Genomic DNA, 20,371 nt, shown 5'->3' on the forward strand with positions numbered 1-20,371 from the left:
CCACGCCCAGAGCTGGGGGAAAGGACAGGGAAACCCAGGATGGTGACCAAGACTCTGGCTGGCAGCGGAAGGGGAAAATCATGCAGATATCGATACCACCCAGATGGAGACCAATATTGTAACTCCCAGACAGTGAGGGGTAAGATGGCTCCCACGGTTCGGAAGAGACGGTGGAACTACCACATAGAGTGCTCAAAGCAAACACAACCTAATTAAATGTTGTCCTCCGCCCCTTGCTGGGTCCCATAGAACCTCTTCCCCAGCTCAAGACGGCAGGGAAACTTGGTCGGGAAAACTGCAGGTGGATGACTGCGGCTACCACCCCAACGCGAAGCGGTGCGCAGAGCCACCTTGACTGCATCCCGGCCCCGCCCCTGCGGCGATTTAGCCCCGCCCCTAGAAGGCAGCGACCAATGAGCAGCTCTTGTCGCCGGCCTTTAAGAACCGCGCGCACTCTTCCTGCAGCGGACGCAGCCAGCCTAGCGCTCCGCGGGAGTTTCCATGGCGACCGAGGCCGGGACCGCGAGGCCTGGCAGCGTTGCCATGGAGACAACTCTGGAGCTGGGGCTCGGGAGCCCCGGCAAATCGCCGGCTCAGAACCCCGCGGAGCCTCTGTGCAAGGCCGGTGCCACGGTGGCGGCGGCGCGCTGGGACCTACGGAAATACTCCTTGCTCATCGTAATCGGCGATATTGGTACAGAGAGTCAGCTGAGGGCCGTGCGGGCCCACCTTGAACAAGGTGAGCCACTGTCTTGGCTGTCCCGCAGCACTCTATCCATGCATCTCCACCATCTGCATTCATCTCCCAGTGCACACTTCTGTATCATCCATCTCTGTGTGCACTTCCCGAGACCTGCGCCCCTGTCACCTGCATCTTCTATGCATGTGTCTCTTGAGCTGCCAACATCTTGCTTGCCCATCCTTCCCACATACCCCATGCCATCCCGCAGTCTCCAGGAGCAGGAGGAGCTCAGTGCAAACCCTGGTGTCCCTCTGGTCACACCCCTTTCCCGCAGCGTCTCGACCAGATATTTGAAAGTCCTCACCAGACCCTGAAAAGTCCACGACCCTACCTTACGGTTTCTTCTTTAGGGGGGCTTTTTGAACGCAGGATATACATCTCAACCCTCTGAATGCTGGTAGCCAAGTTGAGAGAGTGACCTTCGTGGCTCCTCAGCTCACCTCCCTCAGCTGTGCCTGTGGCGCAGTGCTGCGGATGGAGCCACCTGCGGGTGGAAGCAAGCCTCCTAAGAGGGTGGAGGTAAGGGAGGGGGACATAGGAGAGTCTACAATCTAATTTAGCAAGAGGAAGCATTATGGAAACCTACAGTATATGGGACTAGATCCTTGGATGTCACGTCTACCATAACTGGACAGCCTCGCAAAACAAAATCTACAAGCTCATTTATTACTGAATTTAGTCTAAACTCTGCTCTTTGCCCTGTGGTACCCACAAAGTGGAAAAAGCAGGTTGAGAGATGCACATAGGTACCAGTTATCCTTCGTAGAGGTATTGCTTCCCTTCCCTTCCCTTCCTTCTTCCAGGAGCTTGACAGTGCTTTCTGCAGTCCCACCAGATGACTTTGCCTAGAGCCCTCTTTTTTTCTCTTTCTTTCTTTCACAGGGATTCTCTCCTGGAACATTGACTTATCGTCCTTTGACTTGAACCAACAGTTGAAACTCTTCATTACCCGGCACCTAGCTCACTTCTCCTCAGAGGTCAAAGGTTAGGACCAGGGTCATTTGTCTCAGTCCTTTGGGTGTGGGCTGGAAGAGGAGAGGTCCAGTATCCAGGGCAGAACTGGCCTTGTGGGAAGTTCGGGTAGGCAGGAAGGGTTGGATTTTTGATGACTCCCCAGCTATCTACATGCTGTGGATAGTCCCCAGCACAGGCTGCAAACACAGCATGTGATGGTAGAACATAATTTGGTCAGGAAGGTCATTGTCAACAAGCACTAAGAAAGTGATCAAATCACTTGCAGGCAAAAACGCAGCTTTTTTTTTTTTTTTTTTTTTTTTTTTTTTTTTTCTCCTCTGTGCATACCCCAGCTGCCCGGCTTCCGCATATAAACATCCCAGAATGATTCACTCACCTCCCAGACCCTTGTTTCTCACAGCCCACCCTCCAGGATTCCTTTCTGTTTCCTCTTGGCTTAGCCAACAGATCTTCAGAGCAGAGCAGAATGCTGCTACCAAAGGCTGATCAGATGAGCACCCTCAGATCCAGGCTGGGACAAAGGTCCCCTGGATTTCTGAGGCTCGGTTCTGAGATCAGCTCTGCTGCGTGGGAGAAGCAGTCTAGAAATGTGAGATATGATTTTAATTAGCATTCTATGGCAGATGTCTACACAGAGAGAGTACTGTGAAAGTCCTACATCCCTTGGTAAAGATGTTGGGCCTCTGGTCATATTATTGTAAATGTTGACACACCAAATCTATGCAACTTTCTTTTTTAAAGAACAGGGTCTCACTATATAGTCCAAGCTGACCTTAAACTTGACATGTAGTCTAGGATGCTATCGAACTTCTTGTCCTCCTTGCCTCTACCTCCTGAGAGCGAGGGTTGGAGGCATGTGCCACCTCCTGAGAGCGAGGGTTGGAGGCATGTGCCACCTCCTGAGAGCGAGGGTTGGAGGCATGTGCCACCACACCGCTTCCATGTAGTTTTAGAGAATGTGAATCCATGTAGCTGGATAGTCACTGTCCTTGAACAACAGAACTCACAAGCCGGCGATTCTCCACTGTTTAGAACAGGAGATGGCCCCCTCTGTCCGCTCACACGCTGGCGATTCTCCACTGTTTAGAACAGGAGATGGCCCCCTGTCCGTTCACACGCCGGCGATTCTCCACTGTTTAGAACAGGAGATGGCCCCTCTGTCCGTTCACACGCCGGCGATTCTCCACTGTTTAGAACAGGAGATGGCCCCTCTGTCCGTTCACACGCCGGTGATTCTCCACTGTTTAGAACAGGAGATGGCCCCCTCTGTCCGCTCCTCCAGTCTGGCAGACCTTTGGTCACTTCCTCATAGATCGTTTTTCATGAGCCGCTGCTTAGAAGTTGGAGAAAATGAGGTTAACATGACTGAAGCTCCATGATAACACGGAATACATGCAGCAACTTAGAAAGTATGAAGCTGGCCGCTTCCTGCTGGGACTGACTTCCTGTAAAACTAGCCACTCACCCTTTTGAGATTGCCTTCTGTAGAGAATTGCCCATGTCGTGGCATCCTCCGTTATTCCGTTGTTCTTCAGATTAGGACAAAGGGAACGTTTGGGAAGAGGCTTGCAGGGGGTCATGCTCTCAGGAACTTCTCAGAAGCAAGCACTGGTGTAGAAGTACCTACTGGTGGCCAGGCATGGTGGTGCATGCCTTTAATCCCAGCACTCAGGAGACAGAGGCAGGCAGATCTCTGTGAGTTCAAGGCCACCAGCCTGTTCTACAAAGTGAGTCCAGGACAGCCAAGACTACCCTGTCTCAAACAAAACAAAACAAAACAAAACAAACAAAAAACCAAAAAAAACAAAAAAAACAAAAAAAAGAAAAAAGAAAAAGAAAGAAAGAAAGAAAGAAAGAAAGACCTACTGAACTCTTTAATCTGAGTTTTGCTATGGTGTCCTCAAGAGGCTTGGGGTCATCCATCCAAGAGTAGAGTTTACTTTTAGCATATAGATTTGTTTTAGGTTTAGACATTTTCATGGTGGTCTCTGTCCCTGGAGAAGAGTGGAGAACTTCCTGGAGCAGGGAACCCACAAAGAGCTTAAGGCAGCCACAGCCCCACCCCTGCTGGCTTCTCTTTCAGCTGTCCCAGCACACAGTCTGCTCAAAACAGCTGCAGACACTGCCTCTTCCCTTAGCCTCCTTTGAGTGAATGGGCTAAGGTAGCCAAAAGCTGGGCGAGCTCAAGGAAATACACTAAGTGCCTCTAGACTTGCTTGACCTTTGGGGCTTACTTTATAGGGGAGACCATCATGGCCAAAATAATAAAGGAACAAAATACATTTTACAATGACAGAAAGAGTGCAATTATTCCTAGGGCCCACCCCTGTACATTTATAGTCCCGCCCCAACACACACACACACACACACACACACACACACACACACACACAGAAAAGAAGGGGCTCTCAGATAGTCAGTGGCCTGGCTCAGCTCCTTCTAGTGGTCAAGTCTGGAACAAAGCTTTAAAGGGTAGCTTTCTGATCAGTCTTCAGCAGAGACGTGGGGCCTTCCATTTATAGCTCCTACTTCTTCCTCAGAATCCCTGAATCTTCTAAGCGTTTTTTAACACAACTGTAGAAAAACTTAGGAAGCAGAGTTTAAGGCCTGGGATGTAGCCTGGTGGTAGAGGGCCTACCTAACATACAGAAGGCCCTGGATCCACAGGGGTGGGGGCAGGGAATGATGGGCCAACACACTGCCGCGTGGCTATAGATTTTCAATAAAATGGAGACATCTACTGTTGATAGAAAAGGGAGGAATAGTATTCTAAGACTAAGAAGCACAGGCTAGCCTGGTGTGGTGGCACAGGCTTGGAGTCCTAGCACTTGGGGAGTAGAGGCAGAGGATCATCCTTGGCTACATAGCAAGTCCATGACCAGTCTGGGCTACCCTGGAGAGCTAGAAAGAAGTGAGCAGGGTGGAGAGGGGAAGGCTGAGGAACCCTGTTTAGTCCTCCTGTCTGACTCTGTTTCATTCATGTGCTCAGAGGACCCTACATTAGAGGGTTACGTTGTTATCTGAAATCAGAAGGCAGAGAGAGAGAGAAAGAGAGAGAGAGAGAGAGAGAGAGAGAGAGAGAGAGAGAGAGAGAGAGAGAGAGATGAACAGAGCCCAGTGTGGTGGCACACACCTTTAATCCCAGCCCTCTGGAGGCTAGCTCGGTCTACAAAGATAGTCCAGGACAGCCAAGGCTACACAGAGAAACCCTGTCTAGAAAAACAAACACACACACACACACACACACACACACACACACACACAGAGAGAGAGAGAGAGAGAGAGAGAGAGAGAGAGAGAGAGAAACAGAAGGCAAGCCTCATTTATGAACATCTTTAGTTTTGGTTTTTGTCTGAGGACTTAGGATATTCCAGTGCTAGTTTGGTCTGGGATTCTGATTTAGGGTACTCATCCTGAAACCTTCTACAAAAAGAGAGCTATCATCACATGTGCGCATTGCAAGGTTCAGATTCTAGGCAGGAAGAGGAACTTTTTCTGCAGATGAAGCCAGTCCTCACTGCATGGTTGAAGGGTGCCACTAATATACGCATTTGCTGGTCCAGAAGGCAAGGTCTGAGATTGTCTGACTGACTTGTGTAGTGGTGTGGCTCAGAAAGTGGCATCAGGTGTGAAGTCAGAGGTTACTCAAGCCTGCCTCTCATCTTTGGCGACTCACCTTTTCACGGCAGGAGAGAGGGATGAAGGGCCAAGGGCTTTCTGTCACAAGTGGCTGTGGAGGGAAGGAAAACCAACTGTGACCTGGAACCATGTCCAAGGTGTGGTGTTGGGGTGTGCGGCTGAGAACAAAGGTGGGCTCTGCTTTCAGTTAGGAAATACTATTGTGTTCTCAAGCCCAAAGCCTACCAACATCACGCGCTCTCCAACCCTGAGAGAGCTAGAGCCCCCAAAAGCGGAGAGGAGGCAGGAAGCTGAAGGCAGAATGAAATAAGAGTGATGTGCGGGGTGGTGGTGGTGGTGGTGGCGGCGGCGGCGCACGCTTTTAATCCCGGCTCTCTGGAGGCAGAGGCAGGTGGATTGCTGTGAGTTCGAGGCCAGCCTGGTCTACAAAGCGAGTCCAGGACAGCCAGGGCTACACAGAGAGACCCTGTCTCAAAAAACCAAAAAAGAAAGAAAGAAGAGTGGTGCACTTGCAGAAGGGAGGGCACCACTGTTCTGTGATGATGGGAGCTGAGCCTGGTTTACATCCTGTGTGTCGGTCTGTGCAGGTGGCCTCCTAGCCAAATGGCGATATGGCCACGGCTCTGCTTTGCATCCTGGATCCCTACAAGGGTTCTTCTCCTTCCGTTCCCCCTGTTCCCCAGACTACTGGTGACTCAGCTACTCCTCTCCTCTGGCTGTAGCTATAGTGGGGTTGGGGCGGGGGTTGCTGAGAGCAGAGACTATTTTGGCTTCTCTGACCTTCAAAAGTAGTCCTTGGCAGCCTGGAGCTAGGGTAGGGCTGGGGCTGGCCAGTAAGTGGGCGGAAAGAGCTGACCACACCCAGAGAGGGTTAATGTGGGGAGGGCAGGATATAAGAGCAAGAACATCACAGGGCAAGATGAGTGTTTGCTCCAGCGCTCCAGATCTTTCTTTTGCATCTTGCCAGCTAAGGCAGAGGCTGAGTCTAAGGGCACAAGGTCACTATAAGAAGGTTCAAGATCAAGACAGACAGACACAGCAAAGCGACAGAGAGAGGAAGGGATGAGAAGGAGTCAAGACCCAAATAGCCTACAGGGTCATCCTAAGAGCATTTCTAACCCAAAGAGTCCTTTGTATCAGATTGGTCTATAGAAAGAAAGCTTTGCTTGAGCGTGGGCTCCTCTGGCGATGATTCTTGGTCCTTGTTAACCCCTTCACTGAAAGGCGGAAGCCTCCCTTACCCTTACACAGCCTCCTGAGAGCGAGGACTCAGAGCAGTGTGTTGGAGCTCTTACAGCCTTGCAGCAATCAGCGCAGAGCTGCATGCAGCTCCCAGGGTCCCTGTGCCCCTCCCCAGAGGGCTCCGGAATTTCACAGTACCCTCCAATCTAAAACGAGACACATTTTTGTCCTCCTTAGTTCCTTATTGGTGTGGTTCATAACAGCTCCGTCCGACCACATCACTCACCACCCTCACACTGCTCCCCTCGCTTGGGGAGTGGGCTGCCTCTTTGTCTCCTGCTCTTGCAGTGACTGAAGGTCATTCTCTGGGTCCATCAGAGGGGAGAGGTAGCAGATGGTTCCTAAGAGGAAGAAGGGGGAGGGCTGTAGCTGGCTTTGTGCCTCAGTGTGTGAGGCTTTGGGCCTTTGGTTGATGCTGAAAGAGTGTATATCTTAACTGAATACGCTTTGGGGAGAAGGTACTCAGAGCTGCAGGAGGTCGCTCTGGCTCTTTGAACTGCTGGACAACCCCTTAGCTCCCTCCCCTTCCCCACAGTCAAGCAGAAACACTAGACCGTTGACACTGTGAAGGCCAAGAAACAGTTAAATCTCCAGTGCCTCGTCAGAGACCAGCCCCTCTTCCCCGCCCTGGCACCGCCCTCCCCGACAAGCAGCCCCCCCTCACTCCCACCCCAAGTGCGGCAGACTCTTCCCTGAAGCTGCCCGGCTAAGGCCGGAGCCCACACCGATGCCTCCATGAGGGGCTCCCTCCCACACCCCAGGGTAAGAGCCTAACAGGAGGGCATGGCATGGCAGAGGGATGGGGGTGCAGTAATAGGAAGTTAGGCTAGGGGTGGCTGACACCTTGTAAATCTGATGTGCCTGGACCTGGGCTAGCCTGGTGGGAAGGCTGGATGGAAGGAGGGAGAGAGGAGGTGAAGATTACTGGCTAGGGTTCAGAGCCAGTGGAACCAACAGGGGCTGTGACAGTCCACCTCTGTACTAGGTGGGGGTGGGGACCATCAGCTGAGAGGCGGCAAGAGAGGGTGGTGCCACTGGCTTTGCCTGGCAACCAGGGCACGGGAGGAATTTGGGGGCTATGTCTTTAAGGGGAAAACAGAAGAATCTGAGAGGAAGGGGGAATTTACCTACAGGGAAGGCCTTTGGGTTGTCAGCTGCTAAGATTGTTGAGCTGCTCCTATTTCGGGGTGAGTTTTTGCCAAGTAAGAAAAGGTGGGTCACACTGTGGAAGAGATGGGAAGGAAGGACAGGTCACTAAAACGTGGCATGTGCCTCTTCACAGGCAGACTGGTTTGTTTTTGGCTCTTCCACCCCATTCCCTGTGGCCAGCTTGAGCCTGGGGCTGTAAGGCCCCCTTTGTGGCCTCTCTGAGGAGCTCTCTGAGGAGCTCCAGAGCACTGTCTCCTCAGCAGCTGCCGCGCATTCCGGGTCCTGTCAACCCCATGGGTTTCCTTTCTCTGCCCCACCCTCACCTCATCTATGCTTTTTTCCCCCCCAAGATGGGGACTCTTCAGCAGAGAAGCCAGTTTCTTCTCCCTCTCTGTGTGCACCCCCATCCCTACCCCCAACCCCCATGCAGAGGCAGCCAAGAAAATGACTTGTCATGCTGGGGTGGGGGGTGGGGGCGGAGCTGGAGGCTGAGCTCAGCGCGCACACTCACACACACACACTCACACACTGCGGCAAACTGCAGCTGCCTGAGCACCCCCACACACACCTTCTGCCTCACTGCGGAGACACCTGCCCTCCTGCCCACTCAGCGTCACACCCGGAGGCCACCCCCCACCACAGCACCGGCCACGGGAAAAGCTCCGGCCTCTAAAAGCTCCAGTCCTCTGCGTGAATACAGAAGAGCTGGGGAGCAGAAAAGAGACCCAGGGCTTTCCCCCAGGCTGAGGAGGGACTCGGGACATAAGGGACTGGCCTCCCAGGGCTAGGGCTGGGGTCTTGTGTCAGGACAGGAAGTGGGATCAGAGGTCTCCTGAGGATACACAGGGGACCGTGAAGCTGCTGAGGGGAGCTGAGTGCAGATGGTAGCTGGAGAGGACGTGGCTTTCTGCTCCGCCTAGATTAAAAGTGTGACCTTGTGTTGGGGGAGTCCTGGAGAAGGGTGTTGATCTCCCTGGCTGCTTAAGCCCTGCCCTGCCCCTGCCTGCCTCCGAGGTGACCCCAAAGTATCCCTGGGTTTCCAAGTTCATTGAAGAGGACCCTTGGGCTCCTCTTGGGCCCAACATGCCCTGCATAGGATTTGAGTCTCCAAAGTCCTCATTTTCCCCACAGCTGCATTTACAGCATCTGTGGCCTGGTCAGCCTGATCATCCTACTAAAGGCCCCCTGGCCCCAGCCACTGCGTCCCAGCCTCAGAAAGAAAAGGGAGTAGGAATCACAGAAGAGGGCTCTGGGAACAGACTATGAGCCTCCCCTCCCAGCAGCCTCCAGTTTCCTCTAAGGTTAACCCTACAGTGGCTGCAACCCTGATGAAGTGGAGGAGGGTGGGCAGGAGGAGCCTGGAAGATCAGTTACATGAGCATCTGTCTCACCCACCACTTTCTTTACTTTCTCTGTATTTTATGTGAGTCTGGAGAAAGCTCTAGGGAGAGTCTGGGGGTGTCATCTTTTTCTTGTCCTGAGCAATACCTCAACTCTCTCCTTCCTTGTTTCCTGGCTGCTGCTGCTGGTGGTGGTAGTGGTGGTTGTTTTGGTTTGGACTTTTTGCAGCTCTGGCTGTCCTTGAATTCACAGAAATCCACTGCCTTTGCCTCTAGATTAAAAGTGTATACCACCATGCCCAGCTTGCTGTTGTTTTTATTTTTGGGGTGTGTGTATGTGTGTGTGCGCGCACACGTGCGTGCACATATAGGTGGGTCAAGAATAGCTTGCAGGAGTTGGTTCTCTTCCCACCTCCAGTCCTGGGGATTAAACTCCAGTGTCATGCTTGGCAGGGGCATCACTGACCTGTTTCTTATTTTTGAACCAACCTAACCACTTGCTTCCTATACCCACTGGCTGAGACAAGAAGCTGTTCACAAGGGATAAGTTGGGCAGTGAGCTAGGTGTCTCTGAAGCCTGGGAACAGGGAGGTGATTTAGGAGAGGGAGCTGTGAAGCACTTGAGAACTGTATGCATGGCTCTAACTGAAGATTTGGCCGAGTCAGAGAACAGAACAGCAAGTTAGAATTTTCTGTCCACTCCAAGAAGCAACTGAGTTGCAGCCAGGCGTGGTGGCGCACGCCTTTAATCCCAGCACTCGGGAGGCAGAGGCAGGCAGATCTCTGTAAATTGGAGGTCAGCCTGGTCTACAAGGTGAGTCCAGGACAGCCAAGGCTAACACAGAAAAACCCTGTCTCATGGGGGAAAAAAAAACCAAAAAACCAAGAACCGAGTTGCCACCTGTGTCCATAATCTTCTCAAACAGGAATTCTGTCCTTGAACTGGGGAGTGGAGGGGGGAAGGGTGGGGACTAGGCAGGGACAGAAGCTCCTATTTCTCTGTACTGTCTGAGGGCGAAGGCACAGCAAGCTCAGTAAAGACCGCCATCCCAGGAGCCCTCCCTCCAGCTGAGTTCCCCTCACCCCAGTCCCCAGGCAGCGCCAGGAACCTAGTGCTCCTGAGGGACAAAAAGCTTCTTGTCAACAGGGGCTGACAGTCTGGGCAAAGGGGCGGGGCCTGGTCAGCAGAGGGCGTGGCAGATTGAGGGAAGAGAGCAGTCAGCTTCCGTGGGGCACAGGAAGGAGAAGTCCTGATGGGCAAAGGCTGGAGGAGGCAGTTCCTAGACCTTACTTAGAGGTTTCCTAGATGGCAGGGTCAAGGTTACTTCTGGTCATTTACTCTTACCTCTCCTGTCCCTCACAGTGCTTCTCATTTTAAGTCAATACCTACAAACTTCAGAACAAATGCCTACATCTCTCCCTTAGGCCAGAGGACCCTCTGCCACCAGAGTGAGATTCTAGAGGCCATCATCCTAGTGAACCCCAGTGCAGACAGCATCAGCTCAGAGGTAAGGCCTGGGCCTCGCTGCAGCCTGCCCTCTGTGGCGCCACTACCTCTTGGCTACTGTAGGAGCTGACTTGTAATCCTCAGCCACACTTGGGGGGCACCAGTAAGGAGCATGCCCTTATATTACTGCATGGGGGTGTGGCAGGGGTTTGCAGTGCCTTTCCCTGGGTTCCCCATATCTGTGCCCTCTCTACCCTCCTCCATTTCAGGTTCACCATCTTCTCAGTAGCCCATCAGCTCACAAACTTCTCATCTTGAGTGGACAGACTTTAGAACCTGAGGGAGACCTTATCCTACAGACTGGTACCTATTCCTATCAGAACTTTGCCCAGGTCCTTCACAGTCCTGAGGTAAGTTCCCTGCTGAGTGTCTGGGAAGAAGAAGACAAGGGACAGGATTTAAATTGTGGGGGAAAGGCAAGGAAAGGTTTCGTATTGTTTGACCACCGGGAGCCCTGACAGGAGGGTACATTTATATCAGAAACAGGTAAAGCTTAGGGGGCGGAATCTGAGTCAGACTAAGACCACCCCAATGACGTGATCAGCTTCTCTCTCCCGTCCCTCCAGATTACCCAGTTGTTCAGCAATAGAGACCCTGGGATCCAGGCCTTCCTCACCGTTTCCTGCTTAGGGGAAGGTGACTGGAGCCACCTGGGATTGTCCAGCTCCCAAGAGACCTTGCACCTCCGGCTAAATCCTGAACCTGTGTTACCCACCATGGATGGTGTGGCTGAGTTCTCCGAGTATGTCTCTGAGACTGTGGATGTGCCATCCCCGTTCGACCTGCTTGAACCCCCCACCTCAGGAGGCTTCCTCAAGCTCTCCAAGCCTTGTTGCTACATCTTTCCCGGCGGCCGTGGGGACTCTGCTCTTTTTGCTGTCAACGGTTTTAACATTTTGGTGGACGGTGGCTCAGACCGCAAGTCGTGCTTCTGGAAGCTGGTACGACACCTCGACCGCATCGACTCCGTGCTGCTCACACACATTGGGGCTGACAATCTGCCAGGCATCAATGGGCTCCTTCAGCGCAAAGTGGCTGAGCTGGAGGAGGAGCAGTCCCAGGGCTCCAGCAGCTACAGCGACTGGGTGAAGAACCTCATCTCCCCTGAGCTTGGCGTTGTGTTCTTCAATGTCCCCGATAAGCTCCGGCTGCCTGATGCCTCCCGCAAGGCCAAGCGCAGCATTGAGGAAGCCTGTCTTACCCTTCAGCACCTAAACCGCCTGGGCATCCAAGCTGAGCCTCTGTATCGTGTGGTCAGCAACACCATTGAGCCACTGACCCTCTTCCACAAGATGGGCGTGGGTCGGCTGGACATGTACGTCCTCAACCCTGTCAAGGACAGCAAGGAGATGCAGTTCCTCATGCAGAAGTGGGCGGGCAATAGTAAAGCCAAGACAGGCATTGTCCTGGCCAATGGGAAGGAAGCAGAGATTTCTGTCCCCTACCTGACCTCCATCACGGCTCTGGTGGTCTGGCTCCCAGCCAACCCTACTGAGAAGATTGTACGCGTGCTTTTCCCAGGAAATGCTCCCCAGAACAAGATCTTAGAGGGCTTGGAAAAGCTTCGGCACCTGGACTTCCTGCGCTACCCTGTGGCGACACAGAAGGATCTGGCTGCTGGGGCCGTGCCTGCCAACTTGAAACCCAGCAAAATCAAACATCGGGCTGACAGCAAGGAGAGCCTCAAAGCTGCTCCCAAGACAGCGGCGAGCAAGCTGGCCAAACGCGAGGAGGTGTTGGAAGAGGGAGCCAAGGAGGCCCGCTCAGAGCTGGCCAAGGAGTTAGCCAAGACAGAAAAGAAAGCAAAAGAACCATTCGAGAAGCCCCCAGAGAAAGCCTCCAAGGCAGAGAGGGCGAGGGCAGAGTCAAGCGAGGCACTGAAGGCTGAGAAACGAAAGCTGATCAAGGACAAAGTGGGGAAGAAGCACCCGAAGGAAAAGATATCAAAGCTGGAGGAGAAGAAGGACAAGGAGAGGAAGGAGCTCAAGAAGGAGAGGAAGGAGCTCAAGAAGGAGGAAGGGAGGAAGGAAGAGAAAAAGGACACCAAGAAGGACGACAAGAGGAAAGATACCAAACCTGAGGTCAAGAAATTCTCCAAACCAGACCTGAAGCCTTTTACCCCTGAGGTCCGTAAGACCCTCTATAAAGCCAAGGCCCCTGGAAGGGTCAAGGTGGACAAAGGACGAGCTGCCCGTGGGGAAAAAGAGTTGTCTTCTGAGCCCCGGACACCCCCAGCCCAGAAGGGGGCTGTGCCGCCCCCACCTGTCAGTGCGCCCCGAGAGTCAGCCTTGTCCTCACCAGAGGACCTCACCCAGGACTTTGAGGAGTTGAAGCGTGAGGAGAAAGGTTTGCTGGCTGATCAAAGGGACACAGGACTAGGCGAGAAACCACTCCCTGTAGATAGTGCAGAGCAGGGACGCCCAATCACAGCCACCCAGGTCACAGAACCCTCCGTCCCAGGGCCCGAACAAGAAGAACATGTGATAAGGGAGCAAGAGGTCACCCCAGACTTCCCCAAGGAAACAGGGAGCAAGGACAGATACCCAGACTCAGGGGCTGAGGCAGAAAAAGAGAAAGAAGCCTGGGAGGAAAAGAAGCAGACAGAAGCAGAGAAGATCCCAGAGAGCGCGGAGGCCAGGGAGGAGAGCGAACCTGAGGTAAAGGAGGATGTGATAGAAAAGGCTGAGTTAGAAGAAATGGAAGAGGTTCACCCTTCGGATGAGGATGAAGAAGAGACAAAGGCTGAGAGTTTTTATCAAAAGCATCTGCAAGAAGCCTTAAAAGTAGTCCCAAAGAGCAGAGACGCTCCTGGGGGCCGGGAACTGGGATTCCAGGCCAAGGGGCCCGAGAAGGAGGCATCATCATTCCTGAGCAGCTTGGCCACACCGGCTGGAGCCACCGAGCATGTCTCTTACATTCAGGATGAGACCATCCCTGGCTACTCGGAGACCGAGCAGACTATTTCAGATGAGGAGATCCATGATGAGCCAGAAGAACGCCCAGCCCCGCCCAGATTTCTTACAAGTACCTATGACCTTTCTGGGCCTGAAGGTCCTGGCCCCTTTGAAGCCAGCCAGTCCGTAGATAGTACTGTTCCTGCCACCTCAGGCAAATCTTACGGGGCACCTGAGACTGAACTCACTTACCCTCCCAACATGGTCGCCGCCCCTTTGGCTGAAGAAGAGCATGTATCTTCGGCCACATCAATCACCGAGTGTGACAAACTCTCTTCCTTTGCCACATCGGTGGCCGAGGACCAATCTGTGGCTTCACTCACAGCTCCCCAGACAGAGGAGACAGGCAAGAGCTCCTTGTTGCTCGACACGGTCACAAGTATCCCCTCTTCCCGCACTGAGGCCACTCAGGGCTTGGACTATGTGCCGTCAGCTGGTACCATCTCACCCACCTCTTCACTGGAAGAAGATAAGGGCTTCAAGTCCCCACCCTGTGAGGATTTCTCAGTGACTGGGGAGTCGGAGAAGAAAGGAGAGGCTGTCGGGAGAGGCTTGATTGGGGAGAAAGCTGTGGGAAAGGAAGAGAAAAACATAACAGCATCTGAGAAACTGCCCAGTCAGTATGCTGCCATGTTTGGTGTCCCCGGACATGCCCTACACCCAGGGGAGCCAGCCCTTGGAGAAGTGGAGGAACGGTGCCTCAGTCCAGATGATAGCACAGTGAAGATGGCGTCTCCACCACCATCTGGCCCACCCAGTGCCACCCACACACCCTTTCATCAGTCCCCAGTGGAAGAACAGTCTGAGCCTCAAGACTTCCAGGAAGACTCCTGGGGAGACACAAAGCACATGCCAGGTGTGGCTAAGGAAGATGCTGAAGAGCAGACTGTCAAGCCGGGGCTCGAGAAGGGCATACCAGAAGAAGGAACAGTACCTCTGTCCAGGAGCCCCCAAGCCCAGGATGCTCCTATCAGCATTGTTGGGGGTCAGACTGGCTGTACCATTCAACTGTTTCCAGAACAAGACAAAGCAATAGTGTTTGAGAGCGGAGAGGCAGGTCCAATTCTGGGAGCAGAAGCCCTTCCTAGGGAAGCGAGGGCACCGCTTGAAGAACCCAGTGAACCTCAGAGAGATGAGGTACTTCGGCTCACCGATCAAAGCCTTTCCCCTGAAGATGCAGAGTCCTTGTCGGTCCTCAGTGTAGTCTCCCCAGACACTGCCAGACAAGAAGCCACCCCCAGATCCCCCTGTAGCCTGAAGGAGCCGCATCTACACAAAGACCTTTGGCCAATGGTATCCCCAGAAGACACCCAGTCACTTTCTTTCTCAGAAGAGAGTCCTAGCAAAGAGACCTCTCTGGATATCTCTTCCAAGCAGCTCTCTCCAGAAAGTCTTGGCACCCTCCAGTTTGGGGAACTAGGCCCAGGAAAGGAAGAAAAGGGGCCTCTGATGAAGGCTGAAGATGCCTCTTGCTACCCAACTTCTGTGTCCATTCCAGAGCCCCACATAGCCACAGTGTCACTTCCTGCAGCTGCTGCTGCTGGAGAGGCAGATGTCACAGATGAGAGCCCTGCTGGAAAATTACCCAGCAGCTCTTTGTTTCACTCTGCTCTGTCACCTGGGGAGGTCACAGGCCCTGCTGGACACATCATGACATCTGATAGCTCTCTCACCAAGAGTCCCGAGTCTTTGTCAAGTCCTGCTGTGGAAGACCTTGCCGTGGACTGGGAAGGCAAAGCTCCAGGGTTGAGAGACAGAGCTGCTGAGCGGAAGGAAAAGGGACTTGAGCTAGAGCAAGAGGCCCTGCAGCAGAAGGGCTGGACTGTGCAGGAGAAGGTTGCTGTCGAGCAGGACTCGGCTGTGCCTCAGAAAGATGAGGCTCTAGGTGGAAAGGAGAAGTGTGGCGACCAGCAGGCTCAGACATCACGACAGAAAGACGGAGCCTCAGACCACCAGGGTGCAGCCGTGGAGCTGGGCAAGGGGCCTGAACCCAAAGACAAAGACCTAGAGCGAAAGGACCAGGTCCCAGGAGAGAAGGACAAGGCATCAGAACAAAAGGACGCAGTCCTGCTACAGACCCAAGCCGCTGAACCAAAAGACCGAGAACAAGAGCACCGAGATTTAGATAAAAGAGATAAGGTCTTAGAGCCGAAAGATGAGACCCCGGTAGACAGAGGATTAGAACAGAAAGACAGGACTCCAGAGCACAGCACCCATGAACCAACGCAGACAGATGGAGCTCTGGGACAGAAAGGTGATGCTGATGAAGAACAGAAGGATGAGGTCTCAGAAGACAAAGGCAAGGTCTCAGAACAGAAAGACTGGGCCCGAGGGAAGAAGGGTGCTGCGCTGGACCATGACAACAGGCCTGCTGAACAGAAAGATGGGACCCCACAGGAGGACAGAACTCAGGGCCAGAAGAGCTCGTTCTTGGAAGATAAAACCACGACATTGAAAGAGACAATCCTTGACCAAAAGACTCCAGAAGAGGCCAAGGCTGCGGAGCAGCAGGATGAAGCTGTCCTGGGGAAGATTAGCGTTTTGGGGCTGGAAGAGAGCCCCGTGCAGGGTGGCAAGGTCCAAGAGCAGGAAGAGCGATACTGGAAGCAGCACGATGTGGTCCAGGGATGGCGAGACACATCTCCAATCAGAGGAGAGCCAGTTGGAGAACGGAAGGAGCCGGTTCCAGCCTGGGATGGCCAGTCTCCTGAGCAAGAAGTCCGGTATTGGAGAGACAGAGATGTAACCCTCCAGCAGGACGCTTACTGGAGGGAGCTAAGCTGTGAGAGGAAGGTTTGGTTCCCTCATGAGCTAGATGGCGAAGGAGCCCGTCCACGGTACTGTGAGGAGCGTGAAAGTACTTTTCTTGATGAGGGGGCAGAGGAACAAGATGTGACCTCGTTGCAGCACACTCCCCGGAGCCCCTGGGCCTCAGATTTCAAGGACTTCCAGGAGCCCCTGCCACAGAAGGGGCTGGAGGTGGAGCGCTGGCTTGCCGAGTCTCCAGTTGGCCTGCCACCAGACGAGGAGGACAAGCTGACGCGCTCTCCCTTTGAGATCATCTCCGCTCCATCGTCCCCACCTGAGATGACTGGACAGAGAGTCCCTCCAGCCCCAGGACAAGAAAGCCCTGTCCCAGACACTGAGTGTACACCACCTATGAGGAATGAACCTACCGCCCCTTCATGGCTAGCTGAGATCCCACCATGGGTACCTAAGGATAGACCCCTGCCTCCTGCACCCCTCTCTCCAGCTCCAGCTCCCCCGACATCTGCCACAGAGTCACATACTCCTGTGCCCTTCTCCTGGGGCATAGCTGAGTATGACAGCGTGGTGGCTGCTGTGCAGGAGGGCGCAGCTGAGTTGGAAGGTGGACCATACTCCCCTCTGGGGAAGGACTATCGTAAAGCTGAAGGGGGGAGAGAAGGCGAGGGTGGGGCTGGGGCTCCAGACAGCAGCTCCTTCAGTTCAACAGTCCCAGAAGCTGGTGAGCGCAGCCCCACCCGGGACACAGAGCAGACTGAGCCAGAGCAGAGAGAGCCCACGCCCTACCCCGATGAGAGGAGCTTTCAGTACGCAGACATCTATGAGCAGATGATGCTTACTGGGCTGGGCCCTGCTTGCCCTACTAGGGAGCCGCCACTGGGGGCATCTGGGGATTGGCCCCCACGCCTCTCAACCAAGGAGGAGGCTGCTGGCCGCAATACAGCCTCAGAGAAGGAGCCTTCCTCTCCTGTCTCACCCAAAAGCCTCCAGTCTAACACTCCAACTTTCCAGTCTGACACTCCAACTTTTAGCTATGCAGCTCTAGCAGGACCCACCATACCTCCTAGGCAAGAGCCTGAGCCAGGGTCCAGCGTGGAGCCCAGCCTCATCCCTCCGGCAGTGCCCCCTCGTGTCCCTATCTCCCTGAGCAAAGACCCGAGCCCTCCTCTTAATGGAAGCACGATAAGCTGTAGCCCAGACAGGAGGACGCCATCTCCAAAAGAATCAGGCCGAGGTCACTGGAATGACAGTACTAGTGACTCAGACCTGGAGAAAGGGGCTCGAGAACAGCCAGAGAAAGAGGCCATGTCCCCTAGTCCCCATCACCCCATGCCTGCAGGCCACCCCTCACTGTGGCCTGAAACTGAGGCACATACCAGCCTTTCCTCAGACTCACACCTAGGAGCCGTCAGACCAAGTCTGGACTTTCCTGCCTCAGCCTTTGGCTTCTCCTCCTTGCAGCCTGCTCCCCCTCAGCTGCCCTCTCCCGCAGAACCCCGCTCGGCACCCTGTGGCTCCCTTGCCTTCTCTGGGGACCGAGCTCTGGCCCTGGTTCCAGGAACTCCAACCAGAAGCCGGCATGATGAGTACCTGGAAGTGACCAAGGCGCCCAGCCTGGATTCCTCACTACCCCAACTCCCGTCACCCAGCTCTCCTGGGGCCCCTCTCCTCTCCAATCTGCCGCGACCTGCCTCACCGGCCCTGTCCGAAGGGTCATCTTCTGAGGCTACCACACCTGTAATTTCAAGCGTCGCTGAACGCTTCCCTCCAGGTCTAGAGGCTGCTGTACAGGGTGCTGGAGACCTGGGCCCAGGAGCAGAGACAGCTGCCCACAGCCTCTGGGACCTCACTCCTCTAAGCCCAGCACCTTTAGCGTCCCTTGACTTGGCTCCCGCTCCAGTCCCAAGCCTGCCTGGAGACACGGATGATGGCACCCTGCCCTGCCGCCCGGAGTGCTCAGGGGAACTCACGAAGAAGCCAAGCCCCTTCCAGAGCCCCTCTGGAGATCGTGCCGCCAATGGCCCGGGAGAATCCAGCCCCAACTTGCCAGGGCTTGCGGCAGCCAAGGCAGAAAAGGAAGAGGCGGAGGCCTGTCCTGCTTGGGACCGAGGGTCCTGGCCTGAGGGAGCTGAGAGGAGCTCCCGGCCAGATACACTACTCTCATCTGAACAGCAGCTGCGTCCTGGGAAGAGCTCCGGGGACCCACCCTGCAGTCTTTCTCCTGAAGTTGAGGCTGGACCTCAGGGATGTGCTACAGAGCCCCGCCCCCACTGTGGAGAGCTTTCTCCCTCATTCCTGAACCCACCTCTGCCCCCATCCACAGATGACAGTGACCTTTCTACTGAAGAAGCTCGGCTGGTAGGAAAAGGAGGGCGGCGCCGAGGAGGGAGGCCAGGGCCCACAGGGGGGCCATGCCCTATGGCTGATGAGACACCCCCCACATCAGGCAGTGACTCAGGCTCCTCACAGTCAGATTCTGATGTTCCGCCAGAAACTGAGGAGTGTCCGTCCATCACAGCTGAAGCAGCCCTGGACTCAGATGAAGATGGGGACTTCTTGCCTGTAGACAAAGCTGGGGGAGTTGGTGGAACTCACCACCCCAGACCTGGCCATGACCCACCCCCAGTCCCCCAACCAGACCCTCGCCCATCCCCTCCCCGACCTGATGTTTGCATGGCTGACCCTGAGGGGCTCAGCTCAGAGTCTGGGAGGGTTGAGAGACTACGAGAAAAGGTGCAGGGACGACCAGGGCGTAGGGCCCCGGGCCGGGCCAAGCCTGCATCTCCTGCTCGGCGTCTGGATATTCGGGGGAAACGGTCACCTACCCCCGGGAAAGGGCCTGTGGACCGAACATCCCGGGCCCTACCCCGACCACGCAGCACTCCAAGCCAGGTCACCTCAGCAGAAGAAAAGGATGGACACAGCCCCATGTCCAAAGGCTTAGTCAATGGACTCAAGGCAGGATCCAGTGAGTATATCAGAAGTGGGAGACACTGGGTTGGAGTAGATGTGGGCTAGCTAAAGACTCCAGCTGTTCAGGCAAGTGGGGAGGTGACCAAGATTTGTTTGTTTGCTTTTACAATGCATCTGTTCGTCCCTACAACAGCCTTGGGCTCCAAGGGCGGTTCCGGCCCTCCTGTGTATGTGGATCTTGCCTATATCCCAAACCACTGCAGTGGCAAGACTGCTGACCTGGACTTCTTCCGCCGAGTGCGTGCATCCTACTATGTGGTCAGTGGGAATGACCCTGCCAACGGCGAGCCAAGTCGGGCTGTGCTGGATGCCCTGCTGGAAGGCAAGGCCCAGTGGGGGGAGAACCTTCAGGTGAGTAGCAAGAGACACCGAGGCAGAGGCTCCTGTCTCCGCTTATCTTTCTTTCACATTCTCACCTCAGGCATGTTTCCTTCCTCTTAGGTGACTCTGATTCCCACTCATGATACGGAGGTGACTCGTGAGTGGTACCAGCAGACACATGAGCAACAGCAGCAGCTGAACGTCCTGGTCCTGGCTAGCAGCAGCACTGTGGTGATGCAGGACGAGTCCTTTCCAGCCTGCAAGATCGAGTTCTGAAAGACTCACCCTCCCTTCCCCAAGGATCCACTCCCACTGCTCATTTAGAGAATGGCTACTGCTGAGTCCTTTGGGGTTGAGGGAAATGGAGCTGGGTAGGGGGCAATGTTGTGTTGTGAGGACTTGGGCTAAATGGGAGGTACTGTCCTTCCCCTCATCTGTTCCTGGGGGTTTCAAAACCAAAGCTAATGAGGGGCGATGCAAAATGATGAAAGGTCATCTGATGCCTGAAACCCCTAGTCCTAGTACTGCCAAATGCTGGTGTTGGATGAAGATGGGTTTCAGAGAGATTAACCCCTCCCCGCCCCCTGGAACTTCATTATTTATTGGGCACCCCCAGAAAGGATTGCCAATCATTTACATGATGTAGGGAAGGCCACTGTTAGTGAGGTGCCCAGAGCTGAGCCCTTTCCTGTCTCCTACAGCCTACCCACCAGGGTCTGGGTTCCAGCGAGGACCTGGGGGCATGTGGCTGCTATACTGTCTT

The 20,371-nt window shown here is 54.4% G+C and overlaps 1 protein-coding gene across 1 annotated transcript; it reads left to right on the plus strand.

Annotated features, from left to right (window-relative positions):
- Positions 1-474: 474 nt before the first annotated feature.
- On the plus strand, positions 475-20,043 carry Map1a (microtubule associated protein 1A). Its single transcript, XM_051144487.1, has 7 exons — positions 475-739; positions 1,625-1,726; positions 10,513-10,595; positions 10,804-10,944; positions 11,161-19,282; positions 19,421-19,638; positions 19,729-20,043. Exons 1-7 carry the CDS (start codon positions 502-504, stop codon positions 19,882-19,884), a joined length of 9,060 nt encoding a protein of 3,019 aa, XP_051000444.1. The 5' UTR covers positions 475-501; the 3' UTR covers positions 19,885-20,043.
- Positions 20,044-20,371: the final 328 nt, after the last annotated feature.

The sequence above is a fragment of the Acomys russatus genome, chromosome 4 (genome assembly GCF_903995435.1).
Source record: "Acomys russatus chromosome 4, mAcoRus1.1, whole genome shotgun sequence".
Taxonomy (NCBI): Eukaryota; Metazoa; Chordata; class Mammalia; order Rodentia; family Muridae; genus Acomys; species Acomys russatus.